Source organism: Dipodomys spectabilis, unplaced genomic scaffold (genome assembly GCF_019054845.1).
Source record: "Dipodomys spectabilis isolate Male_0828 unplaced genomic scaffold, ASM1905484v1 ptg000018l, whole genome shotgun sequence".
Classification (NCBI taxonomy): domain Eukaryota; kingdom Metazoa; phylum Chordata; class Mammalia; order Rodentia; family Heteromyidae; genus Dipodomys; species Dipodomys spectabilis.
Genome location: NW_024870695.1, coordinates 22191616 through 22218800, shown reverse-complemented (window position 1 = coordinate 22218800; position 27185 = coordinate 22191616). Strand labels below are relative to the sequence as shown.

At 51.1% G+C, this 27185-nt stretch overlaps 2 protein-coding genes across 6 annotated transcripts in view; both read left to right on the top strand.

Annotated features, from left to right (window-relative positions):
* The first annotated feature begins 842 nt into the window (after positions 1-842).
* Rpl38 (ribosomal protein L38) lies at positions 843-7716 on the top strand. Of its 5 annotated transcripts, none has more exons than XM_042673781.1 (5): positions 843-850; positions 4197-4224; positions 4330-4390; positions 7298-7420; positions 7647-7716. In XM_042673781.1, the coding sequence occupies exons 2-5, from the start codon at positions 4222-4224 to the stop codon at positions 7670-7672; spliced, it is 213 nt and encodes a 70-aa protein (XP_042529715.1). In that variant the 5' UTR covers positions 843-850; positions 4197-4221; the 3' UTR covers positions 7673-7716. The 5 variants fall into 5 exon arrangements, with proteins under 5 accessions (XP_042529715.1, XP_042529710.1, XP_042529712.1 ...); XM_042673776.1 differs by lacking the exon at positions 843-850 and adding an exon at positions 3937-4004; XM_042673778.1 differs by lacking the exon at positions 843-850 and adding an exon at positions 3948-4014.
* Positions 7717-13849: 6133 nt separating this feature from the next.
* Ttyh2 (tweety family member 2) overlaps positions 13850-27185 on the top strand; it is a 40328-nt gene continuing 26992 nt past the window's right edge. The window contains exons 1-3 of the mRNA XM_042673878.1: positions 13850-14009; positions 21616-21788; positions 26441-26552. Of these exons, the coding sequence (XP_042529812.1) occupies positions 13881-14009; positions 21616-21788; positions 26441-26552 (414 nt within the window). The 5' untranslated portion in view covers positions 13850-13880. The remainder of the gene's footprint in view (positions 14010-21615; positions 21789-26440; positions 26553-27185) is intronic.

The following is a 27185-nucleotide window of genomic DNA, read 5'->3' as shown; positions in this document are numbered from 1 at the left end:
TGTAAATGGTGCATGCCTGTAATCCTAGCTACTCAGGAGGCTGAGACCTGGAGGATTGCAGTCCAAGGCCAGCACAGGCAGAATAGTCTGCCACACTCTCTCTCCAATTAACCAGCAAGAAGCTACTTGGAGGCATAACTTGGGTGGTAGAGTGCCTGCCAAGCAAGCACAAGGCACTGAGTTCAAATCCATATGAGCATAAATATTTTTTAAATCATACACTGTTCAAAGGAGCCCTATCCTAAGCCCCCAAACAACATGATCTGGTCCAAGAAGGGACAGTCAGTTCTGCTCTGATCAACCCTGTTGCAGCCCTATGGCCAGGCGCTGGCATTTAGCTCCGTGTCTGAAAGAAGCCTAAGCCTGTCTGTTCCTCAGGGCCGCCTAAGGGCCCTGTCTTTTAGGGGACTGAAGAAAGGAGATTCCCGGTGTCAATATAAAATCAGGAACCCCTTTCCTACACCTTGCATTCTTCCTCCACCTGCCCCACCCTGACCATGAGGTTTGACTCCTGGGGAATGGGCACAAAGGCCAGCCTGCTGACAGCCAGAGGTGTGGTCCTCCTGGAGATTAAGTGAGGTGGCAGCTGGGACTGCCAGGCATGAAATGCCATCAAATGGCATTTATAATTTGTATGTATGTATTGCTCAGCCTGAGATTTCCAGTTTCCGCACAAGGCTGGTTGCGTCCCTTCCCACCTCCCATTCAGGTCTGTGCACCACCTGGTGGCCAGTTTTAGCCACTGCACCCAGGGTCCCGAACAGCCCAGGGAGGGAAGCCATGGATGGACCTTGGTTCATATTTTGCCCCCCTACTCCTCCCCCCCAGCAGCCCCGCCCCGTGTGTGTGTGTGTGTGTGTGTGTGTCTGTCTGTCTGTCTGTCTGTCTGTGTCTCCATCTCTGTCTCTCTCTGTGTCTCTCTCCTCTCTCTCTCTCTCCTCTCTCTCTCCCACTCCTGGGGTCTTAGGCATCTGCCTAAAGCCTCTCAGCCTTTCCTCTACCCACCCCAGACCCTAGTTGCCTGTGCTCCTACCACATGGAACTTCACACCATCCCAGAATGCACTGCATTCTCCTGACTGTGGGCAAACATCTCTTCCTTCCTCCTTCTGATTGGAAGCTGCTCACTTCTATCATCCACCTTTCCTGGCAAACTTCTACTCACCCCTCAGGAAGCCTTCCATGACTCCCTCAGGAGGAATTATGTCCACTGACCTCTGGACCACACTTTGCTCTCAGATCACAGCAGCCTCAAGGCCCCTTTGGATCATGTGTGTCCCACATTAGCCACCCATGGGTACCATTCTTGGTTTCTAACAGGTCCATGGTCCATTAAGAATAAAGGAATCCGCTGGGCACTGGTGGCTCACGCCTGTAATCCTAGCTACTCAGGAGGCTGAGATCTGAGGATCACGGTTCAAAGCCAGCCTGGGTAGGAAACTCCGTGAGATTCTTATCTCCAATAAACCACCAGAAAAACCGGAAGTGGCGCTGTAGCTCAAGTGGTAGAGTGCTCACCTTGAGCTGAAGAGCTGAGGGACAGTGCTCAGGCCCAAAGTTCAAGCCCCATGACCGACAAAAAAAAAAAAAAGAATAAAGGAATTCATGCTGATGGGCTTCTAGGCAGCCAAGTTGATTCCTGCTGGAGCACACAGGAGATGTGTGCTTTCTGGTACCTGCCTTGCCCTGCCCCAGCTCCCACCAGGGCTAAGCCTGAGCCCCGCAGACTAATGGAAGACCTGAAGGAGACCAAGACTGGAATTCATCCCATGGATCCAGGCCTCCCCTTCTCTCCACATCCAGCTCCTGCCTCTGACCACCCCGCAAAGACCCTCCTCCTAGGCTCCAAGGTCAATGATACTACCCACCCCCAGCCATCCCCAGGAGCTCCAGCCTTTCACAATCCAAACCTTCAAAGCTCCTGTTACTGCAGAGCCCTTCCCTCTAGATGCCCTGTTCTGCGTTTCAGTAGCTGCAGTTTATTTTGCTATTTGTTCCCCCCCCCCCCGTCTTGTTCAAAACCTTGGATACTTGAACAAATGTGCCTTTGGGTTTGGTATTGTATATTTGTGCTCTCTTAAATTATATGATTCAAGTGGCCAACATCTGTCTTCCTGGATTGTTGCCAAAAAGGAAGCGCAGCTTCTCCCTCCTACCCCAACCCTGTGGCCAGCAGTGAGAAGATATGCCAGCCATTCACTAAACAAATAACTTCCTAGCACGTACCGCATGCAAGGCCCTGCTTTGAGTATATTTATCCTCCACTCCATCCTTCCTCTGGGTCCTCTCTCTACCCATTCTTTCCTCCCTCTATCCCTCCATCCCATGGTCCCTCCCTCCATCTGGCCCTACATACAGAGTGCTCCCAGATGGCTCATCTATTTAAGGATCTTTCAAGGACAACATTGAGCACCTACTGTGTACTCAATACTATTACCTTTGAAAGCTACCAACAGATGCTCAACCTTAACCTTTGCCCTCAAAGTAGAGTCTATGCAAATGTATAAAGGGATTAACACAGAGCCCTTTGGAAACTGCTCATCAGGATCAACAAGTGACAGTCAGGTCAGAGGTGCCTGATGACAGAGGCAGAGCTAAGCTGTGAAGGACCATTCGTATTAGAGAGGACAGAAGCTACCCAGAATATTAAAAGTCCCTTGGATTGGCTGAAAGACAATGTGCAGGATAGAAAAGATAAGAATGGCCTTGAGTTGAGAGGAGTCAGGCTGAGAAATTCAGGGATGTCCCCTGACCAGGACTGAAGTACCCAAGAACCATGGTTCTCAAATTACAGACCTCCAAACATTTAAAATGAAGCTTCTCCCTATTAGCTTTTCCTGCAGCCACCATCAGACACTTTTATGGTTGCCGAAGTGTGGTTGTGCTTCTTTCAAAGACACTCTAGCACAATTAGAACCTTTTCAAAAAAACATCTCTGCAGCAAAGAATTCTTCCTTTATTCTTCTTTATGTTGCCAGCCTCCTAGAAGGAGCTCAGCCTGGGCTCCCTCATCAGAGCGGAAAAAGAGGAGGTCAAGTTCATAGCAAAGTGCTCTTTCTCCTTAGGAGGACTACTATGTAATAAGTCCAAGGTAATTGCATTCTGCTGTGTGGTTATTAAATTTGGGGAAACCAAATATAATAAAATATAGATGTTGGTAGGGATTGAAAATAAAAGTGGAGGATAAAAATAACACCGATAACTACAGGTTTCCTGGAGCTTACCTTAAAGGATATTACTCAAGAATGAGGACATCTGTGTGCCCAGAAATTTAGGACAGGCCCAGGATGGGGGCTGGAAGAGCCTTCCCAAAGCTACCTCTACTTTCCTGGGTCATGAAGGAGAGGTGGGAGGTGGGAGCTATGCTGGGGAACCTGGCCCTCATGTCCTGGCTTGGGTAAGGTACTGCAAGGAACAGTAAAGAAAGCCTCCTGTTACTTGAGTAGGCATATGGGTAAAGCCCTACCGGAAGTAGTAACTTGATTTCACTTTATTCCAATTCCTGAAGGAATGGGAGCGGGAAGTAGTAAGGCGCCCTTGGCTGAACAGAGAACTGGGGAGACCCTACTGCTGACTTTAGATGTTCTCCAACTGGAAGAGCAGCAGGAGACAGGTGCTTAGAGTTCCTTCCATTAAATGAAGAAAATGCCTGCATAGACGCCCCAATGGACAGGTCTCATGAATCTCAAATACTACCTAGAAACACCAAGCAAGGGTTTGGAGGATTTCAGGGACAAGAAAAGAAATGGTGGAGAGTGAAAAGAAGATGGATGAGGGGGTGGGAAAAGGAGGAAAGGGGAGGGAGGGGAAGAGGTTCCATACTTGGTGGAGTTGTAATTACTAATAGCCACCAGAAAGGGGCAGGGCGGCTGAAACAAAACGCGTGGATGACTCTTGGCCCTTGGCGGACACTGTACGTATCCCGGTTCCTCCGCCGGGAGGGTTTAACTACCCGGAAGCGCAAGTCTCGTTCTCTTCCGGTCTCTTTGGCTCCTGCCGCTTGCCGTGAGTGTCTGTGCTGGTGCGAGGCGCAGAGGGGCCGATCCGGGGCAATCCTCGGCCGGGTGGGGTTCGGGAGTCCCGGGCTGGCCTCGAGGGTGCGGGGGGGAAGGGCGGGGGTGCGGCGGCGCGGAGATTGAGGCGGAAGGAGGGGAGCGAGGGCGCGCTACGCGCTGGTAACACCGAGGTCTGTTTCAGGCTCCGGCCCGCGCCGCGCGTCGCCATGGTGAGTTGGGCCTCGGCCCGGGACCACCCCTGGGGGTCGCGGGTGGGGATGCTCACCCCGGGGGGCGCGGGCTCTTCCCGAGATCCAACTCCTCTGTTGTTGCAGCCTCGCAAAATCGAAGAGATCAAAGATTTCCTGCTCACGGCCAGGAGGAAGGATGCCAAATGTAAGCGATGGCGGGCGCGGGCCCAGCCGGGTGGGGTGAGCATGCTGGGCCCCGCGGGGCGGGCCGGGCGCACGGGCCTGGCTGCCCTTTCTCCTCCCAAAGGGCCAAGCCCAGGGGCGAAGAGTTGGTAGGGCCGTGTTCCTTACTGGCTGTGAGAGTAGTCGTGGGGTTTAAGTTTTGGTGGGAATTTTTCGGGACAGGCCAGGCTATCCTGAAATTCCCGATCCTCCCTCTTGACCCTCCTGAGGGCTGAGGTTACAGGCATGAAACCACACCGTTCGGAGGCTCGTATGTTTTGTTTTGGGGAGCAGCACTGAGGTTTGAACTCGAGACTTGGCTAAATGAGTGCTCCACCATTTGAGCCATTACCTCCCCTCACACGCCACCCTGAATCAGGGTTTCACAGCATAGAAATCAGTTTAGCGCTGGCTGTGAATAGGTGTCATCTTAAGTAGTCTATTGTCTTGCTATATTGTCCGCTTTGTAAATAAAGAGGTGAGGAATCATACCATAAGGGAGCAGGTGGTCTTCTGTTCTCAAGATTTTATAGGAGGGCTGGGGAGGTGGCTCAGTGGTAGAGTGCTTGCCTTGCATGCATGAGGCCCTGGGTTTGATTCCTCAGCACCACATAAACAAAAAGAAAAAAGCTGGAAGTGGTGCTGTGGCTCAAGTGGTAGAGCGCTAGCCTTGAGCTGAAGAGCTGAGGGACAGCGCCCAGGCCCAGAGTTCAGGACCCACGACTGACAAAAAAAAAAAAAATTATAAGATACAGGGGAGGGAGTTGCTGATAACAGGACTTGGGTTTATATGCGTTGTTACTTGAGCCCCATGAAGACCCACATAATTCATGGAGGTGTAACAAAGTTGAACTGAGGTGTTCAGGTCAACCATCTATACCATGGGGCAGTGATAACCAGAGGGTGCATAGGAAGTGCTTTGTATTTAGGTCCCCATACCGAACTGGTGGCAGGGTGTGCCCGTGGGCTCTGAGGGGGACACAAGGAGAAGGTTGTTGGCACATGGCTACACTATAAAGAGGCTGTCATTGGAGTGCCTTCCTTCAGTCTGGTTGTCCCCTGTTCAAGTCCAGCTCTCACGAGCATTTCTTACATTCCCTGGCAGGTTAAAAAATGATTAGGTGTATGGGGCTGGGAAGGTGGCTCAGTGGTAGAGCACTTGCTTGCCTTGCATGCCTGAGACCCTGGGTTCGATTCCTCAACACCACATAAGCAAAAAGAAAAAAGCCGGAAGTGGCGCTGTAGCTCAAGTGGTAGAGTGCTGGCCTTGAGCTGAAGAGCTGAGGGACAGCGCCCAGGCCCAGAGTTCAGCTCCCACGACCGGACCCAAAAAGAAAAGGATTAGGTGATGTGTCTTATAAAGGTGGGGTCACAATCCCCTGGGTGTAAGGTATTCATTAATTGGTCACAATAAGCTGGGGGTCTTCCACTTTCAGTTGAATAAAATTTACCATCCTGGCCATTTTGAAACATGTCTTAGAATTGGTTTGGGGCTGGGCACCAGATGGCATGCCCCTATCATCCCAGCTTACAGCAGGCAGGATAAATTGGAGGGTTGGAGTCCAGGCTAGCCAAGGCAAAAATAACCACAACAGAAAGGACTAGAGGTATGGCTCAAGTGATAGAGTGCTTACCTACTATTTTTTTTACAGCTATCTGTAGAGCAATACCGTATACCTAGGGTGCTGAAAGGGTATGGATAGCCAGGTGTTCTGAGTTATTAAAAATAAGGCCAGAGCATCAGGCACTGGTGGCTTAGGCTGATAATCCTAATCTACTGAGGTCTGAAGTATCAGTCACCAACAAAAGAGCAGGACTGGGGGCATGGTTAGCACCACTTTCTAGTTCATGAGAGGGAGAGGCCCTGCATTCAAGCCCTAGTACAGCATGATTACACAGAAATGCATAAGGGCACTGCTGCCCTTGCCCAGCCCCGGACCCTAGTGCCTCCACTTCCTGCACAAGCTGAAGTAGACTTGGAGGATGAGACTTCAGTTACTTGTGTTGGCTCTCAGCACCAGCACCTCCTTGCTTTCTGTAGCAGTGAATTGTTGGAAGTGTAAGTGGCTTCGAAGGTAGTTGGAACATGGTACTTAACCCACACCTGCAATGGCCAGCTCACTCCTGGGAAGTTGTATGCCAGCAGCCACTTTGCTGTCGGGGATGACAGCACCTCGGCACCTGCTCTACAGATCATGCTCTATTGATGGTTCTGACTGCACTGCTGGATATGATGTGTGCTTGGCTCTTGTCTGAGCTGTGATTCCTAGAGAACCAGAAACAGTAAGGAACCCAGGAAACAGGTTAAGGGAGGCTCTTGTATGCTATGCCTAGTCAGAAGGGGCCTCCCAAAGGAAGGACTTCCCCGAAGTCATTGTGTAGTTTTCAGGAATGGAGTACAGGAAAACTTTTTTTCTTTTTGGCCAGTCATGGAGCTTGAAGTCGGGGCCTGGGCACTGTCTCTGAGCTGCTTTTTGCTCAAGACTAGCACTCTACCACTTGAACCACAGTGCCACTTTGGCTTTTCTGTTTATGTAGTACTGAGGAATCAAACCCAGAGCTTCATGAATACTAGGCAAGCACTCTACCACTAAGCTACATTCTCGGCCCCTGAAAAGCTCTCTGATGCAATTAACACAATGTTCTCAGTGGTGATACTCAGTGTGACAAATACCTGTCTTAGATACACGGGAGTTCAGATGAAGTAGCTCCCAGGCTCTTGAGTACTGAGAGATTTCTGCCTTTGGGAGGCAAGAGGCAGTGTGGTGAGGTAGGCTCACACAACTCTATTCGTGGTTGCCACTCAGCAGTGTGGTCAGGTGATGCTATACACATGAGGAATAGGAGCCTGCGTGCTTCTGTAGCATTCTTAACTGCTCTGTTCATACAGCTGTCAAGATCAAGAAAAACAAAGACAATGTGAAGTTCAAGGTGCGCTGCAGCAGATACCTGTACACCCTGGTCATCACAGACAAGGAGAAGGCAGAGAAGCTGAAGCAGTCCCTGCCTCCAGGTGAGGGCACCTGAGACTGAAGCTCAGACTGGCAGAATGGAAGCCCAGAGTTTCCTTCCTGATCCTCAGAAACGGGGAATTGGCCTGCAGTTCACGTGCCAGCTCTTATTGTTGTTAGCTCAAGGGCCTGAGTTCAAACCCCAATACTTTGAAGATATTTAAACTGAAAGCTCCCTGTGAAGACAGATTCAAGTAAAGCATCTTTTTTGTTTTTCTCCCCTTCTAGGTTTGGCGGTGAAGGAGCTAAAATGAACCAGACACAGATCGGAACTGTACATTAAAACCTTGAAAAGTCAGTCCTAAGTGTCCTTTGTCTTTAGAGATGGGAGGGTGTCTTGTGCCTGGAATTTGGGCTGGGGTCTCAGTGGAGAACTAAAGTGGGTCTTCTCAATCCCCGTTGGAAGGTAAGTTGATAATGGGAACAGGGAGAGGAGCCAGATGCTCCCATACACCTGAGACTAGACAGCTGGTTTCAGGAGAATAAGCCAATGAAAATTGAAGAGGGGGAAGGTATTAGGAGGCTGCAGGCTAGGTCATCCTGAATACAGTGGGAGGCAGGAAGTTTACTGGTGTTACAGATGAAAGGACATTTAGATGAGTGGGGTTGAATGGGCATGGAGCAGTGGGCTTGCGTCAGTGAAGGCAGTAATGGGAAGTGGGTCTGTCCCATCCGTGGAATAGTGAAAGGCAGTGGGAATCCCCTGGCCAGCAGGGGGTGAGGGCCAGCTGCTTCCACATCCCCCAAAGGTCAACATAGAGAGGCCAGCCGATCTTGATCCTCTCTTAATTTCTGCCTCTTGTCCTATGATGTGGAAATTAACCAAACCTAGTAACTGTTAGCTTAAGTTTTGCTGGCACTGTCAACATGTGGAGTATGTTGAGATGAGCCACAAGGTGGCATCACAATACAGCAAGTAACCATCTGGAGAATGGTTTGTACTCAGTTCCATTTTCAAGATGTTTCCTTTCCCTCCTCTGCTTTTAAGAAGTATGGTATGGGGTTCGGAATGTGGCATAGTGCTAGAGTGCTTGCCTAGCATGCATGAAGCCCTGGGTTGGATTCCTAAGTACCACATACATAGAAAAAGCAGGAAGTGGCTCAAGTGGGAGAGTGAACCTTGAACAAAAGCTCAGGAACAGTGCCCAGGTCCTTAGTTCAAACCCCAGGACTGGCAAAAAAAAAGTATGTACCCCTGTAATCCCAGCTACTTGGGAAGCCAAAGGTAGAATTACTGTCTAGGCTGTCCCCATGGACCTTAACCTGAAAAGGCAAAGGGGGCTGGGGCTAGTGTTCAGTTGAGAGCCTGGCAAGTATGAGGTCCTGAGTTCAAGCCCTAGTACTGCCAAAAGAGTGAAACACTACTTGGTTTATCTTGATGGTTCACCAAGCAGGGTTTTTAAAGGAATGAGGTCATTTTGTGGGATCTGCTGAGTGTCTGGGAAGCCATTGGTTTTGTTTGCCCAGTAGAGGTTGGTACACAGGCAGCTTGCAGATATTGACAGTCTGAAATATGGTATCCTTGAACAGGATTCCCTAGGAAGAGAGTTGACAGCTCTGGTTCTTTTGTCCCTAGTTCTTTGTCCAGATGTTTGTCTCAGCTCCTAGGAGACCCTGTAGGATTTGTCTGGCTGGGCCAGAAAAGTCTCCTTTTCAGGCACCATTATTCACCCTACAAGTGCCCCTTGGGTCAGGGCTGAGCCCAGAGATTGTGCTTGGGTAGGACGGTTTTGTGTTCGGGGTATGTGCGTACTTGTTTGTGCTGGTCCAGAGGCTTCAATTCTGGGCACTGTCCTTGAGCTTTTGTGTTCGATGCTGGTACTCTACTAGTTGAGCCATACCTTCACTTTCAGCTTTGTGGTGATTGATTAGAGATGGGTTTACAGATTTTACTGCCCAGCCTGGCTTTGAACTGTAATACTCAGATCTCAGCTTTCTTTTTTTTTTTCTTTTTTTGTCGGTGTGGGGCTTGAACTCTGGGCCTGGGCACTGTCCCTCAGCTCTTCAGCTCAAGGCGAGCGCTCTGCCACTTGAGCTACAGTGCCACTTCAGATCTCAGCTTTCTGAGTAGCTAGGATTACAGGCATGAGCCACCATCCCACAGCTGAGTAGAATGGTTTTGAGCATACAGGTGCTGCTAACACTTAGCTATAGTGAACACCCAAAGGCTACTCCTCAGGTACATGATAAAGTGTGGGCCACAGTTGCTGGTTTCAGACTCATCTCTGGGAGGTTGGTTCCTGATCAGCCTCTGCTTTCCTGGCTCACCTAGTGATCCACTGGCTTTCATAGAAACTGCTAGAACCCTGTCTCCCAGTTTGCAAACTAGCTCAGCAGGTTTTGATGGCTGGCTACAGCTTTTTTTTTTTTTTTTTTTTGGTCCGGTCGTGGGGCCTGAGCACTGTCCCTCAGCTCTTCAGCTCGAGGCTAGCGCTTTACCACTTGAGCCACAGCACCACTTCCGGCTTTTTTCTTTTTGCTTATGTGGTGCTGAGGAATCGAACCCAGGGCCTCAGGCTTGCAAGGCAAGCACTCTACCACTGAGCCACCTTCCCAGCCCCCTGGCTACAGCTTTCTATAGCTCTGGCCTCCAGCCCCTACTCAGCTCCCCTGCACCACATTTAGTCTCCATCCACACTGCTGCCCTCCTCTTAGAAACTTCTGGTTTCTTGCCCTGTCTTTTCTCAGGCACTATGTTTACCAGCTGCCATTAAGCTCTTGGGAGGGAAATGGAAATCCAGGACCTCACCAGTCAAATGAAATGGAATGGTGGTGACAGGATGAGGAGCCTCAGCCTTCCCAGTGCCATTTGCCTGGTGGAGCAGGGGTAGCCCCTCTCCAATTCCAGGGGAAGGTGGCCTGTGGCTGGCCAGGTCAGTTACTCCCCATGAGGGTAGAGATTGTATTGGCCCATCCATGAAAATTCCATCTATCCCCTAACAACCAGCAGTAGCCTAGAACCTCACCAGAGCCTGTTGGTGGGTGGGATCTCACCCTTGCATACCAGCCTTCCTTCCCTTCCCTTGTCAAGAGGAGCTGGAGGTGTAGCTCAGAGTACATCCAAAAAAGGAACCCTAGGGCACAGCACTGTTGGTGGGAATGTAAACAAGTACAACCACTCTGGACAGCAGTCTGGAAGTTACTCAAAACAGATTTTTCCTACAACCCAGCTTAGGCATCTACCCTGAACATCATGAACCAGGATATGATGACACCTGCATATCCATGTTCATTGCCATACTTTTCATAATAGCCAAGATATAGAACAACCCCACAATGGATGAGTAAACAAAAAAATGTACTTATACACAGTGGAATTTTACACAGCTAGTAGAATAAGAATGTCAAGCCAAGTGTCAGTGGCTCATGCCTGTAATCCTAGCTACTCAGGAGTCTGAGGTCTGAGGATCACAGTTCAAAGCCAGCCTAGGCAGGAAAGTCTCTGAGAGTCTTGTCTCCAATAAACCACTAGAAAACTGGAAGTAGCTCTGTGGCTCAAGCGGTAGAGCGCTCACCCTGAGCTGAAGAGCACAGGGACAGTGCCCAGGCACAGAGTTCAAGCCCCACGACCACGCCCCCCCCCCCCCCCCCCCAAAAAAAAAGGCTGGGAAATGGATGGAGCTAGAAGTGAGGTAAGCCAAGATCAGACAAATGGCGCATGTTCTCCGATATGTGGAAGTTAAATCTAAAATGCAATAGGATATAATAAAATACACAGGATTCCAGATACAATGAGACCAAAGGAGTATATACTCTTAGGAGAAAAACAAAGATGCAATTGCCTAAATGCCTGTTCATATTTATATAAAGTAATACACATCCTGAAATGAACTCTAAGATAGGGAACACAAGTTTGCTTTTTGTTTTTGATTTGCCAGTCCTGGGGCTTGAACTCAGGGCCTGGATACTGTCCTTGAACTTTTGCTCAAGACTAGCACCCTACCACTTGAGCCACAGTGCCTCTTCTGGCTTTTCTGTTTATATGGTACTGAGGAATTGAACCCACAGCTTCAATGCATGCTAGGTACTAAACAATCCCAGCCCCAAAATCTTTGCTTTGTTCATTTTTGTTGTTATGCCAGCCTGGCTTTGAACTGGGATAATCAGCTCTGTCTCCTGAATAGCTAGGATTACAGGCATGAGCCATCTGTGCAGCCCAGTTTTTTTGTTTTTTGTTTTTCTGGGGCTTGGGTTCTGGGGCACTGTCCCTGAGCTGCTTTTGCTCAAGGCTAGCATTCTACCACTTGAGTCACAGCGCCACTTCCAACTTTTTCTGTTCATGTGGTACTGAGGAATCAAACCCAGGGCTTCGTGCATGGTAGGCAAGCACTGTGTCACTAAGCCTCATTCCCAGCCCTAGTGTTGCAACCCACCATGTGCTCCTTAATCCACCATGACCAGGAGCAACACAATAATGCAGACCAGACAATGAAACTGAGGTTTGGGGGTACCAGGGGACCTTAGTCTTCCGCCAGCAACAGATCCCAAGGTTCTATTAACCAAGATTTTTACTGGTCTTGTGCAAGGAAGTAAGGTACAAACTTCAACATATGACAACATTTTGTATACAAGTGGCAGGTAACCTTATTCTGGGAAAGAGCTAAACAGTAACAGCCTATAATTTGCATAAACCTTAGGCTCCCACACAGTTCTGATTGACCTTTTCCAGGAAAACTCGGCATTCTGAGAGTGTATTGGTAGAAGGCATTCAAATTCCCAATCCCTTCCGGGCCTCACAGCTTGGATTTGTGGGCTCTCACACCTAGGCTTTAGTTTTTGATGATTTTGTCTTCTTTATGTATGGAATATTCAAATGTATATCTTGGGTGGGGGCTAGTGGTGAGGTTACAGAACCCAAGGGAAAAAGGGTGAAAAAGTGCAGCATGGAACTCACTGGCCATGGATGAAAGGTAACTATACAACTCAGGTGGAGATGGGAGGGAGGGGCTGGGAGAAAATGAGGGAACAGAAGATACTGTCAGTAAGGAAATGTGCTTATTATCTGACTCATGTAATTGTAATCCCTCTGTACATAACCTCTATAATAACAATAATTTTTTTTTTTTTTTGGTCAGTCTTAGGGCTTGTACTCAGCCTGGGTGCTGTCCCTGAGCTCTTCAGCTCAAGGCAAGCACTCTACCACTTGAGCCAAAGCACCACTTCCAGTTTTCTGGTGGTTAATTGGAGGTAAGAGTCTCAGACTTTCCTGCCTGGTCTGGCTTTGAACTGCAATCCTCAGATCTCACCCTCCTGAGTACCAAGGATTACAGGCATGAGACACCGGTGCCTGGCGAAGTAAAAAAAAAAAATTTAAACACATGGAAGCAAAAGCTCTGTGTTCTAGTCTTAGCTCTGATTTTTGACAAATCCTTGAGAGAAGTGTAACCACTTCTCCACTTGTGAGGACATTTCCATCACCTCCAAAGTCCCTCCGCCACCTAGTCCCAGGAAAGCAGCTCCAGGTGTGCCCTTCCCTGTGTTGGCCAATGTCTTCTTGCTACTGCCCCCACTCCAGTTTTCCACTGCTGGGGAAACTCTAGGGGAATCCCACTCCTGTTCACGCTGATCCCCTGATCACAGGTCCTCATCTGATCAGACTGCACAGAACTCTTCCCCATCACCCAGTTCATCTAGTCTGGCCTAGACCCCACCCTCCCTTTACAAGTCCACTCAGGGCTCTTCTTACCCCTTGAGGAAAATCAGAAAGGAAAAGGAAGGGCATGTAAATTAGCCTAGGATGGTGGCCATACTGGCCTCAGCTAGTATATTGAACTAGGGACTGATGTGGCACTAGTTCCTGTGGCTGGGGTGCTTGTAATTAATATACTGCATAATAAAAATCAGCTTTGCCTTCACAACTAGATTATCGATTTATTCCAGCATCTATTATGAATTTATCCAGGCCTTGTGGTGCACACCTGTAATCCCAGCACTTGGGAAGCAGTGGCAGGAGGATTTTAAGTTGGGAGGCCAGCCTAGACCACATAACTCCTGTCTCAACAAACAAAACTCAAGAGCTAGGAATATAGAGTGCTGGGCTGTGAAAGGCCTGGGTTCGAATAGGGGAGGAGAGCGGATTTAGAGCAAGCCCTCCAGTCTCAGGCCACCCTGCTTGCTAGTACACCGATAAACCCTTTGATTACTTTGACTTGACTTTGTAGTAAGTCATTAATAAGAAGCCTGGGGACTTAGAGACAGGGTTTTGGTTGGAACCAGTGGGAGTGCCCAGGGGGCCAGGTGGAGAAGGGGAGCAGCCGGGGGGCGGGGTCCGATCTGGGGCGGGCCAATGAGGGGAAGGATCCACTGAGGGACGTGGCTGAGGCGGGGGCGGAGCCAATGCGGGGAGGAGCTGGCCGGGTGGGGCGGAGCTGGCCGGGCGGGGCGGGGCCGGCGTGCGTCCCGGGCCGGTGGCAGCCACAGCGGCAGCCGCGGCGAGCGGACGCGCGGCCCTCGGGACCAGCCATGCCGGCGGCGCGCGTGGAGTACATCGCACCCTGGTGGGTGGTGTGGCTGCACAGCGTCCCGCACCTGGGGCTGCGCTTGCAGCCGGTGGACAGCACCTTCCGTCCCGGCGACCCGAGTTACCAGGAGGTGAGCCCCGGACGCGGACCTCCGAGCCGCCGCGCGCGCCCGGGTCCCCGCGCCGCCCCTGCGCCCCTCGGACCGGCGCTGCGTCCCGCCGGCCTCTGCTCCCCTCTCTCCTTTCTCTGGACCTCGGGCCCCGCGTCTCCCCTCCTGGCCGGGGACCTTGGGGCTTCGTGAAAACCGGAAAGATCCGAGCGAAGCCGGAGTTGGGAAGGAGGGGACGGGCGGCGTTGGGAAGGGACGGCCGGGCGCCCGGCCGGGGCCGGGCGGGGGCGGGGCGCTGGGGTCCGGGGACCTGGCGCGCGAGGGAGGTGCCGAGACGTCAAAAGGCACCCCAAGTTCTCCCCAGGCTCTCGGAGACTCGGGGCCAGAAGTTGAGGCAGAAAGTGACGAGTCTCCGGAGTCCGAAGCCTCCCCCCATCCTCCCCCCCCCAAGACCGGGGCCCGGGTCCCATCTGCCAAGCTGGAGCAGGCATGGGGGTGGGGGGTGACATCTCTCCTGCGCACAGATAACCTCAGCCCGGGGTGTTTGTTTCAGGGATCAGTCCCCCCTCCCTCCCCATCCGGTTGCACACCACCATCCTGAGCCCCCTCTGATGCTGATAACTAATCTCTCTTTGCCCTCCCTTGAACCTGGGCTGTCCACCCCTCTCCCTCTTCCCTTCCCTCCCAAGACCTGCTAGGTCTTGGAATTGGGGGGGGGGGGTCGTCTTGTGTGTTTCAGCCTGTCCATCGGGGCTGTCCCATCTATACAGATTTCCAACCCAAGGCCAGCCTCTAATCTCTCTTTCAGACAGCTGCAGTCTCTTGGCTTGTCTCAGGTGTGGTCAAGCCTGTCTGGGCCCAGGCCTCTGAGTCCCCCTCCCTTGAGTCCAGGACAGGCTGATGCTTTCAGTGCCCATCGGAGGACTTTGACCCCAGTGGCCTTTGCCTGATTCCATGGCAAGGCACAATCTCCTGATCCTCAGGAGAGGCAGTTGGGCTGAGGCCTCTGTGGAGGCTGTGCTGGGAGTCACCAGCTCCCCTCTTCCTCCTCAGACCTTCCTCCTTCAGGGCACAAAGGATCCTGATTGGGTAGCGTGTGCATTGCCCAAATGACAGTGACCCGGAGTCTAATAATAACTTCTGCTGCCTTCAGACCCCTGTGGTTGGTGCCTGACCTTTGGGAGAGGGAGAATGGACTTCTGGAGTAGCTGGGGACACTATAACGGGGAGGCAACTCTGTGGGCAGGCCTGGCTCCTTTAGATCTGTGCTCATCTGGGCCTGCCCTGCCCTTGCAGGAACTAGGAGCTGCCTGACTGGGATTGCCCCCAGGGAACCTTCCGCTCCCAGCTTATTCGTGAAGCAAGGCGGATGTGACTTCAGAGACAGCTGTGTTGTTGGGGTTTGCCTCAGATCCCACACCCGGGATCCCAGCCATATCTTTATCTCTACTGGAGAAAATCTGACCACCGCCCCCTCCATCCAAGTGGGGTCCCCCCTTACCCTCCAATGGCACTTGCCAGCCGCTGTGGCTGGAGGGCCTGAGCCTGCCCCTCCTGCTCTAGTGCCAGGGACAAGTGGCAGCTGAACCAGGGGAATCCATTTACAGCCCCACCCCTCTCTTCCAGCCCCCTCCAAGGCCACTGCTCCTGCCCAGGTCCCCACCCCTATTCCATGCTGGGTAAAGACCTAGCACTGAAAGGGAGGTGATCTGGCTTTGGGTGTTACTGAAGGCCACTCCTAATTTATTTAGTTCCCCTGTTGTCTGACCATGGGTTTCTCCTATCCCTCTGAACACCAACCAGTCACTACCAGAGTCAGGTAGCCGGTAGTTCACCAGTTGAGTTGGACACCTGTTATCACCACTACAAACTTGATTTTGGCCTAGCACTATGCAAGGCCCCAGGTGACATGATAACCAGGGCCACAAGGCTTTGGGGAGTGGCCACTGGGGAGTTTCTGGGCTATGGGGCCTTGGAGAACAGCCACTGGGGAGTTTCTAGGGCCCGCCTTTGGGAGCAGCGCTCTGCAGCAGCCAATCGTTGGGGCAGGAGCTCCTTCTATTCCCATGTGACCATGCATTGTTGTCTTAACTTCCCTGAGACTTACTCTCCTCATAAGTAGGAAATGAAATGTTCCACATAACATGCCTAGTACAGAGACTCCCTTAGCACATCAAAGGACTGGGTAACACAAACCTAGACCTAGCACCACACCCTAGGAAAGAGCTGCAGGCAGTACCTCAAATGTCCAAACCAGTCAGAGACTGATGGCTCCCACTGGTAATCCTAGCTACTGAGTAGACTGAGAGCTGAAGATTGTGGTTTGAAGGCAGCCCGGGCAGGAAAGTCTATGAGATGCTTTATCTCCAGTTAACCAACAAAAAGCTGGAAGTGGAGGTGAGGTCCCAAGTGGGATGAGCAAAAAAGGTCAAAGACAGCTCCCAGCCCCTGAATTCAAGCCCCAGGACCAGCACACACACCAAATAAACAGGCAGGTTTGTGGACATACGTATTGTGTGTGCATGTGTGGAAATAGGCAGCTCCAAGTCTCCAGCAGCCATGGAGAGCGTCTAGATTGTGTGTGAGACCTAGAAGGCACATGGAGCCTTAAGAAGAACAGAGCGGAGATTTGCAGCTGGTTACCTGGTGAGCCTTGAAGAACCTGACCAAGTTTGCATCCCAAAATTTCACTGAGAAAGCAAGGCACCTCCTCACCCTCTGGGGTGTTTGGGGTCAGTGAAAGCCACGCCCCCCACCCCTGTTCTCTGATGGTGGTCTATTCCCTTCCCCCTCGCCTCAGTGAACTGGAGCCTGAGTCCCCAGGAAGGCCACCTGTCCTGCATCCTCTCCCCTCCCCGCCCCCCCAGCCTGGAGTAGAGATTGCCTTGGGGCCAGGAGAGGCCAGAAGAGCAGAGGAAAAGGAGAAACAGGGTCAGTGGCCTGGGTGGGTGCCCAGCTTCAGGCCACCAGGTGTGCTATCTGGAAAAGAAACAGCCCAGACCTTCAGCCCCAATTTTGTCACCTCCAAAAACAAAGATGGTGCCTGTTTCAAAGAGCTCCAACTGAGGGCTGTGAGCCAGCAGACAGGAAGTGGCTTCCTGCTCCTCTCTCCCTGTCCTAAGTGGCCAGCTATTCTCAGGGGTGAGTTAGGAAGTAGAAAGAGGTGTTTTGCCAGATGCTGGTGGTTCACACCTATAATCCTATAATCCTAGCTATTCAGGAGGCTGAAATCTGAGGATCACTGTTCAGTGGCAGCCTGGGCAGGAAAAAGTGAGATTCTTTCTTTTTGTTGTTGTTGTTGTTGTTTGTTTTGTTTTTGCTTTTGTTTTTTAAGTGAGATTCTTATCTCTAATTTACCACCAAAAAGCTGGGAGTGGAGCTGTGGCTCAAGTGGTAGAGCGACAGCCTTAAGCAAAAAGGCTGAGAGATGGTGCTCAGGACCTGAGTTCAAACTCCAATCCAGCACCCAAAAAAAAGGAGGTGTCTTACTTTTCGTAATTAGACAGATGGATTCCTGTGCTGCTTTGAGGGGATTCAGTTCAGTTCATAGGCTCCCCAAAGGGTCCCAAGGGCCTGTGAGGAGGAGATAGAGCACAGAAGCCTGACCCCAGTGGGGTGGGGGTGGCAGATCTGGGGAGGAGAGAGCAGGTAGTGAGGCCCACCCCAGATTGAGTCACGGTCATCAGACTGTCATGCCTGGTGGGCCGACTGGGTGCTCTGGGCCCCTGAACCCCAGCCTCAGCTTCCCCCACCCCTCACTTCTACCCAGTGTTGACCACCATCCCCCCTTGGAGCCCAGCCTCAGTAGTCATGGCTCCCAGGTTTGGGTCCTGGCTGGTGCTTCCTACCACCGGTTCACCATTGCCAAATGACAAACCACAAACCTTGGAGTCTAAAGCCGGGCGCTGGTGGCTCACGCCTGTAATCCTAGCTACTCAGGAGGCTGAGATCTGAGGATCATGGTTCAAAGCCAGCCCGGGCAGGAGAGACCGTGAGATTCCTATCTCCAACAAACCACCAGAAAGCCAGAAGTGGCGCTGTAGCTCAAGTGGTAGAGCACTCGCCTTGAGCTGAAGAGCTGAGGGACAGCGCCCAGGCCCAGAGTTCAAGCCCCATGACCGACTAAAAAAAAACAAAAAACCTTGGAGTCTGGGGAGAAGGGGTATGTCCCCCACAGCCAAGCTTTTCTCTCTCCTCTTCCCTCCCCTGCCCCTCACACTCCTTGTGCTCTAGGACTTGAGTGTTAATTAGGGGCAGGAAAATAACTGCTTACTGGGGAGCAGTAGGTGATACCAAGTGTGGCTAGTGTGGTTCCCGCTGCTCTCTTCCAAGCTCCCCTTCCTCCCTTTTCCCTTCCCTCACCCTGCCTCCTCTGCTCCTGTCCCACACACCCCTAGCTTCCTGCTCCAGTCCTCCCCCAGGGAGCTGAGAGTCCCAAGGCAAGCAGATTAACAAAAAAAAAAGCTGGGTGTGGGTTTCTCAGGCCTGGCCTTCCTGCCTGGGCTGCTATCAGTGACCTAATTGAGACCAGCTGTCCAGCCTGGAGAGGCCCCAGGCCACCAAAGTCCAGGGCAGAAGTGGAAAAGGACTGGGCTGCAGAGGTCAGAGACTACAGGAGGCTTCTCAGAGCCTACCCATCATGGGGACTTGGCTGGCTTAGTGGAAATGAAGTAACTGCACCCTCCATGTCTTATCTAGACCACTTCTGGAAGGATCTTTCCTGGCCAGGTGGGGATGCATGGTTAAACCCATGTTGTTGTTGTTGTTTTGCCCGTCATGGGGACTGAACTCTGGGCCTGGGCGCTGTCCCTCAGCTCTTCAGAAGCTCAAGGCTAGCGCTCTATCAATTGAGCCACAGCACCACTTCTGCTTTTTCTGCTTATGTGGTGCTAAGGAATTGAACCCAGGACCTCATGCATGCAAGGCAAGCACTCTACCACTGAGCCACTTTCCCAGCCCCTGAACCCATGTTTTTATTATTGTTTTGTCCTATGAAGGAAGGGACAGAGTAGGACTAGAGGAAACTGAAAGAGTAACGGGAAAGGTCTAGAAATCTGGATCTTGTCTGGTGCTCTGCAAGGGCAGTCTGCCTGCCATTTTCTTACTTCTTTGTTGTTGTTTTGGCAATAAAGGGACTTGAACTCAGGGCCTTGAGCTTGTTTGGCTGATACTCTACCACTTGAGCCATGCCTACAGCACAAATTTTTGCTTATTTGGGGGATAGAATCTAACAAACTTTACTGCCTATAATCTTCCAGTTCTCAGACTCCTGAGTAGCTAAAATTAAAGACATGAGCCACCAGTGCCTGGCTTTGTTACTGACGCTGTGTGTGTATGTGTGTGTATGCATGCACACACATGTGTGTGTAAGTGTAAGCATGCACATGCATATGCACTGGGCTTGAAGGGCCTTACGCTCACCCTTTTTTTTTGGGGGGGGGGTTTGCTTAAAGCTGGCACTCTACCACTTGAGCCACAGCTCAACTCCCAGCTTTTTTGCTGGTTAATTGGAGATAAGAGTCTCATGAACTTTTATGCCTAGGTTGGGTTTGAACCAGGATCTTCAGATCTCAGCTTCCTGAGTAACTAGAATTACAGGTGTAAGCCACTGGTATCTAGGGAGTGTACATTATGAAGGCATACCTGGGTTTTAATAGTGGGGCCTCAGGACCTGTGAAAGGGTGGCCAGGTCTGTGAATTTCTGATTTTATTTTGTTGAAACAGAGTGTTGCTAAGTAGACAGACTGGCCTCTAACTGTGATCCCCTTTTTCAGCCTCTGGAGTATTGGGATGGCAGGCACAGGTCACCAGGCAGGAGCTACCTGGGGTCTCTCCAAGCACAGGAAGACAGGTGGGCTGCTAGCCCCTGCCACACCTTGAAGAGCATGGTGGCCCTGTTCTGGGGTGCAGGGGCTCTGCCTTCCTGGGAGGGAACAAGTTCTATTTATTTATTTTGCCAGTGCTTTTGCTCAAGGCTAGCACTCTACCACTTGAGCCACAGCACCACTTCTGGCCTTTTCTATATATGTGGTACCGAGGAAGTGAACCTAGAGCTTCATGCATGCATGCTAGGCAAGCACTGTACCACTCAACCATATTCCCAGCCCAGGAGCAAGTTCTTCAACAGTCAGGGAAGCCTGGACTAAGTCACATCCATCTGTTGCCCCGCAGTGTGCTGACCCACCATGCGCTGACCCACCTGGCCTCTTTGGCTGTCCTCGCCACTTCTGCCAGCTGTCCCTGAGACTAAGAAGCCTGTCCATCCAGGGCGACTGTCAGAGCAGCCCATCGGGGGCCCTAGTGGCCTGCCTAGGTCCTCACAGGGCTGGGCAGCCTGCAGGGGGCGGGGAGGGGACACCGGGAAGGGGAGCCATGGGTATCCATGCCACTGTGCTCTGCCCATCTGGAAAGTGGCAGAGATGTCAGACCATAGCCACTCACCTCAGGCCATCTCCCTGCGCATGTCTGGGCACATGGCCTGTTCCCCTACAGACCTCTGGGTCCTGTGGTATCCCTGCCCTGCTCATGGCCTCCCCCAGCCTACAGATTCCCTGACACAGGCTGTCCGGACCCATGTGTGGAGCATTCTAGTTGGGGGTCCTGGAGAAGCAAGGAGTACTGGCCACTCATGTCCAGCTGCTGGCTCTCAACCCCAGGGGCCATCTGGTGTCCATCTGGCCAAATCAAGAGATTATCTTGAGACGGTAGTGGAGGAGGAGAACCAGACCTCTCGACAAACCTCAGACTTTCCCAGTACAAGACTGTGAGATACTTGGAGGCCCGAGAAGGCTTCTCCGGCCCCCTCAGGATCCTGGCTTGGCTGCTTCCCTTGGTACCTGGGTTGACCATCCCTTACAGGATGTTTCTCTCCCCGCTCCCCCAGCTGGTCTTTTGGGAATCTGGATAGGCCTATACCCAAATGGGCACATTTGGTATAGGATGGCCTGGCACGGTGAGGCAGTTGATGTGCCAGTGTCCTTCCCTTGACCTGTTTGAACCCCAGGGCACCCTACCCTAGCTCTGTCTTCTCCTGAGGCCCCTGGACGCTCTGGCCCTCTGCAGCCTCTTCCTGTCTATGTTCTAGGGCGAATTGTATAAGTCTTGCTGTAGTTCACCATTCAGGCTGGTCTCAAAATTTATCATCAGCAAGATTCTGGTGGCCCATAGTTGTAATCTGAGCTACTCAAGAGGCTGAGATCTGAGGATCCTGTTTTGAAGCCAGTCCTCAAGGCAGACAAAGTTGAAAGGCTCTTATGTCCAATAAACCAGTTTAAAAAAAAATCCAGAAGTAGATGTGTGGTTCTAGTGGTAGAGTGCCAGCCTTGAGCAAAAAAGCTGAAAAAGTGGTCCTGGTTGGACCTGATCAGTATCTTCCTCCAGGTTTACAAGCCAGAAATCTGAGCTAGCTATACACAGCTTTCCTGCCCCTGCAGCCCCTCGTGACCCCCAAGGCCACCCACTCTTTCTCCTGGGCACCCTACTAGGCCCAAGTGCCAGCTCTCTGTGTTCAGACTGAGACTGGTCCTAGAGACAGAAGTGAATGGCAGACATACCACGTCTGTCCTGCTCTTACTGCCAGCCTCCCACTGCCAAGGACAAGAACTGACCCGGCCCTTCCCTCTTCCAGTCCCTGCTGTTCCTGGGGCTGCTGGCCGCCGTGGGCCTGGGGCTGAACCTTGCCTTCCTCGCCACTTACCTGGTGTGTACTTGCTGCTGCCAGCAAGACCATGGGGTGCAGAGCAAGCAGCGAGGCTCCTGCTGCATCACCTGGATGGCGGTGGTGGCCGGGCTCTTCTGCTGGTGAGTGTCCCTGGGCCTGCCTGGGCCTGGACTGTCTGTGGTTTTCCTAGCTCATCTGTGGTCATGACACTCACCCTCCCCAAGCCCAAGTGGCTCATCAGCTGTATGGCCTCGTGCTCCTGACCCAGCTCTAGAAAGTGGACATCCAGGTTATCAGGACCCATTACCACCCTGGGTCTGTGAGGTTGAAGGCAGCAAGTCTGTCTCCAGCCCAGATCAATTCTGTTTTTTCCTGAGATCAATACCTTCCAGTGCCTCTAACTGGCTCTTCTGTTTGTGCTGGGTGAGGAAGGAGAACTTGTACCCTGTGGAGGAGCCTGAGTTGCGTGGCCCACTCCACCTGAACAGTACCAGTGTCCACACACATGCCAGCTCTTACCAGGAGTTGTATCTTCTCTTGTTCCTGTCTCTATCCCAGAGACTTTTCCAGAAGCCTAGAGTCCCCCTGATGTGCCCCTGGATGAGGCTACCTTATGGATGGAACCCCTTATTTCTCCTCAGCAGGATGAGTCCACAGGCAGAGCACCTTGCTAGCCTGCTTTTCTTTTATTAGACATGTTACCATGACGGGCCTGTTGATACATGCCATAATCCCAGCATAATCAGGAGGCAGAAATGAGAGGATGGAGAACTTGAGGCCAGCCTGGACTACTTATCAAGTTCTAGGTCATTCTGAAACTTTCAGTACTTGTGATACAGGGATCTTTGGCTTCTGCAATTCAAATTGAGCCCTACAAAACAGAAATTGGGAAAAATTATCAACCCCAAAGCCTATTTCATAATTAAGTATTGCCTGTCCCTTGTCTGTGTGTGTGTGTGTGTGTGTGTGTGTGTGTGTGCATGTGTGCATGCGTGCGTGCGTGTGTGCGTGCGTGTGTGTGTGTGTGTGTGTGTGTGTGTGTGTGTGTGTGTGTGTGTGTATGCTGGTCCTAAGGCTAGAACCCAGGCCTGGGTTCTGTCCCTGAGTTTTTTTGCTCAAGGCTAGCTTCTACCACTTGAACCACAGCTCTACCTCTGACTTTTTGCTGGTTAATTGTAGATAAAGGTCATAAACTTTCCTGCCTGGTCTGGCTTCCAATTGTGATCCTCAGATCTCAGCCTTCTGAGTAGCTACAGGCATGGATCACCAGCTCCTGGCTGTTGTTGCTTTTGACACATGGTATCTCACTATGTAGGCCAGACTGGCCTCAAACTTTGATCTTCCTGTTTCAGCCTCCCAAAATCTGGGATTATAGGTATGTGTCAACATGCCCTGGGTATTCCACATGATTCTGTGACTACAGTCCATGGACCTCATCCTGAAAAACGTTGAATTAGGAGTTGAGGGCACCCTGAAAGAGGTTCTATAACAGTCTTCCAGAGAATTCCATCCTAGACTCTGTCTTGTTTTTGAAGAAATAAAAAGAGCCGGGTGCCAGTGGCTCACACCTATAATCCTAGCTACTCAGGAGGTAAGATCTCAGGATTATGGTTCGAAGCCAGTCCTGGTAGAAAAGTTCATGAGACTCTTATTGCTAATAATCTACTTAGAAAAAGCCAGAAGTGGCACTGTGGCTCACGTGATAGAGCTCTAGGCTTGAGCTTGAAGAGGCTCAAGGGACAACACCCAGGCCCTGAGTTTAAGCTCCAGGACCAGCAAAGAAAGAAAGAGAGAGAGGGAGGGAGGGAAAAAGGGAGGGAGAGAAGGAAGGAAGGAAGGAGGGAAGGAAGGAAAACTAAATATATTGTAGGCATGCATTCATTGCTCTTTCCTCCTCTCCCCAAATTAGTATTTTGAACAAAAGCCCTACAGGCTGACCAACCAGCCTTTCTGGGATCCCAAGAGGTGTGGGTCAGATGGAATATGATCGATTACAGAGTAAAGATTTGAAATCATTCATTCAGTTTGCCATGTTGGGCTAAAACCAACCAGTGAAATTTCACAGAGGTAGCTTTCAAGCCTGCTTTTGGTTAACACTGAACAAAAATCAATACAGCTGTAGAGAAAGGAGAGGAGACTGGGCTTAACAATTCCTGTGAAGGAATTTGGGGCAGTTTGCATACCCTAAAGTCAGTGGAGGCTAGAGGAGACACCCAAGGTCAAATCATTGGGGGAATCAGGGATCCCAGAATAGGAACCCCCTTCCCCTGCTCAGAGCTAGGAGAGACCAGATTTGGCACTTAAGCCTGGGGCCTCAGAAGTCCCAAGTCTGCCAGTGCTGAGTTGGAGGTCCTTGTAAGTTTTTATTGTTGTTGTTTTGTTTTTTGTCAGTCATGGGGCTTGAACTCTGGCCCTGGGCTCTGTCCCTGAGCTCTTCAGCTCAAGGCGAGCACTCTACCACCTGGGCCACAGCACCACTTCCAGTTTTCTGGTGGTTTATTGGAGATAAGAGTTTCATGGACTTTCCTTCCCAGGGTGGCTTTGAACCATGATCCTCAGATCTCAGCCTCCTGAGTAGCGAGGGTTACAGGCATGAGTCACCCGCACCTGGTTGTTGTGGGGTTTTTGGACCCCACCAGACTCAATGCAGCACAGTCTCCCAGGGTTGGTCCTGGGCACCCATCCTTTAGCACCTCAGCTTGGACAGCTTTTTCTTAAGGTTAGCACTCTACCACTTTCAGCCATAGCTTTTTGGTGGGAGGTTAATTAGAGACAAGAGTCTCACAGACTTTCCCTGCCCGGGTTATCTGTGAACTATGATCCTCAGATCTCAGCCTCCTGAGTAGTTAGGTTTTACAGGCACAAGCCATTGGTGCCTAGCTTTGGGCAGCGTTTCTTACTGGCCAAATGAAATATGTTTAGATCCCGTGTGCCAGGACAAGTTGGCTTTTGCTGGGTGACTTTGGGTGGCCCTGAACTTCCAGGCTTCAAACTGTTCCCCCCCACCCCTCGCCTCCCCTTACAGTCCCAGGAGGAAGGCCTTCTCAGCTCATGTCAAAAGCCTGAACTCAGCGTTTATTCACAGCTGCCAAAATGTGGAAGCCAGGATGTCTTTCTTTTTTTTTTTTTTGGGTCCGGTTGTGGGGCCTGAACTCTGGGCCTGGGCGCTGTCCCTCAGCTCTTCAGCTCAAGGCTAGCACTCTACCACTTGAGCCACAGCGCCACTTTCCGGCTTTTTTCTTTTTTGCTTATATGGTGCTGGGGAATCGAACCCAGGGCCTCAGGCTTGCAAGGCAAGCGCTCTACCACTGAGCCACCTTCCCAGCCCCAGCCAGGATGTCTTTCAAGAGCTAAGTGGATAAATAAAAAAGAGCTCCAGCTGTTTTTGCTTTCATTTTTTTTCTTTTTCTTTTTTCTTTTCTTTTTTTGCTGGTCCTGGGGCTTGAACTCAGGGCCTGGGCGCTGTCCCCCAGCCTTTTTGTGCTCAAGGCCACTTGAGCCATAGCACCACTACTGGATTTTTTTTGGGGGGGGTCTGGTCGTGGGCCTGAACTCTGAGCCTGGGCGCTGCCCCTCAGCTCTTCAACACAAGGCTAGCGCTCTACCACTTGAGCCACAGCGTCACTTCCGGCTTTTTTTTTTTTTTTTTTGCTTATGGGTGCTGAGGAATCAAACCCAGGGCCTCAAGCATGCAAGGCAAGCACTTTACCACTGAGCCACCTTCCCAGCCCCACCACTGCTGGATTTTTGAGTAGTGTATTGAAGAGTCTGATGAGCCAGGACTGACTTCAAACCATGATCCTCAGATCTCAACCTCCTAAGGAGCTAGGATTACAGGCATGAGCCACTGGCACCTGGCATTTTTTTTTAATTTGTGTGTGTGTGTGTGTGTGTGTGTGTGTGTGTGTGTGCGTACCAATACTGGGACTTGAACTCAGGACTTTGCACTCTTGCTTGACTTTTTTTGTTCAAGGCTTGTACTCTACCACTTGAGCCACAGCACTACTTTAGGCTTTTTTCTGCTTATGTGGTGCTGAGGAATGGAACCCAGGGCCTCATGCATGCAAGGCAAGCACTCTACCACTGAGCCACCTTCCCAGCCCCACTTCCTGCTTTTTGCTGGCTAATTGGAAATCGGAGTCTCTCGGGTTTTGAACCAGGATCTTCATATCTCAGCTCGAGTAAGCTAGGATCACATGCGTGAACCACCTGTACCTGGTTCACTTTCATTATTTTTCAAACAAGTCTTTTTTTTTTTTTTTTTGCCCCAACCAACCAGCCTGGACCATAATCCTCTGGCTTACACCACTTCCCAAGTAGTTAAGATGACCAGCACATGCCAGCTCGCCCAGCTTTTCATTGTTTGAGATACTCGCTTGCAATGCATCTAAGCAATAGGACTAAAAGGAAATAGAGGCCTAGACTTCTCAATGAGTTTTTGGAGGGTAGAGTAGTACTGAGGTAGTACTCAGGGACATTTTCTAAGTGACAGTTGAGTCTGGGTTTTGTTGAATCTAGCCTGGACACAATCCTCATAGTCATGCCTTCCTCATTGCTGAAATGACAAGTGTGCACCACGATGTCTTGTTTTTTATTGGTTGAGATGAGTCTTGAGCACTTCCTACCCAGGCTAGCCTTGAACCATAATCCTCCTGCTCTCAGCCAAGTAGCTGAGATTATAGGCATGAGCATCTGCATTTGTCATTTTGTTTTTATGTATTCATTGTTTATTTTTCAAAACTCATTTTCCTCTGGGTGTCTCTCTGACTGTTATTTGGGGTCTTGCTTGTAGTGCTGCGGTGGGCGTCGGTTTCTATGGAAACAGCGAGACCAATGATGGGATGTACCAGCTGATTTATTCCTTGGACAACGCTAACCACACCTTTTCTGGGATCGATGAGCTGGTAAGGCAACTGGGTTGGGCAGGGGCCAACTGGCTGGGCAGGGACACAGCCATGAGGTCAGCATGGCCAGAACAAGAGTGCCAGTCAGATCCCAGGAGGCAGCTGCACACTTGGGCTCTGAGGTTGATGCAGGGCTGGACTTCCTTCCTTAGTTACAATGGTGGTTTTTACATCCCAGGTCAGGAGTGGCTTGGGGGTGAGGGGGTGGGGGTGCTGTGGGGTCAAATCACCTTCTCAGGATGGATGAACACTGCTGTTTGCTGAAAGAGACCTTAAATATGAAAACGTGCTAGAATTATAGGTGTGAGCCCCTGGCACCCTCCATCCCTTAGCTTTTTTGCTCAAGGCTAGCACTCTTGGGCCACACCTCCACTTCTGGCTTTTTGCTGGCTAATTAGAGATAAGAGTGTCAGGGACTTCCTGCCTGCTCTAGCTTTAAATCGTAATCCTCAGATCTCAGACTCCTGGGTAACTAGGGTTGCAGGCATGAGCCACTTGCGTCGGGCTTTTTGTGGTCACTTTAAGTACTTGCTGTGGACACAGTCCCATGGGGTCCAGGAGATGTCCAAGGAAAACGTCTTCTGGAACAGAGAAAGAGCCCCTGGAGTGGAGAGATTACATCCAGACCCCAGT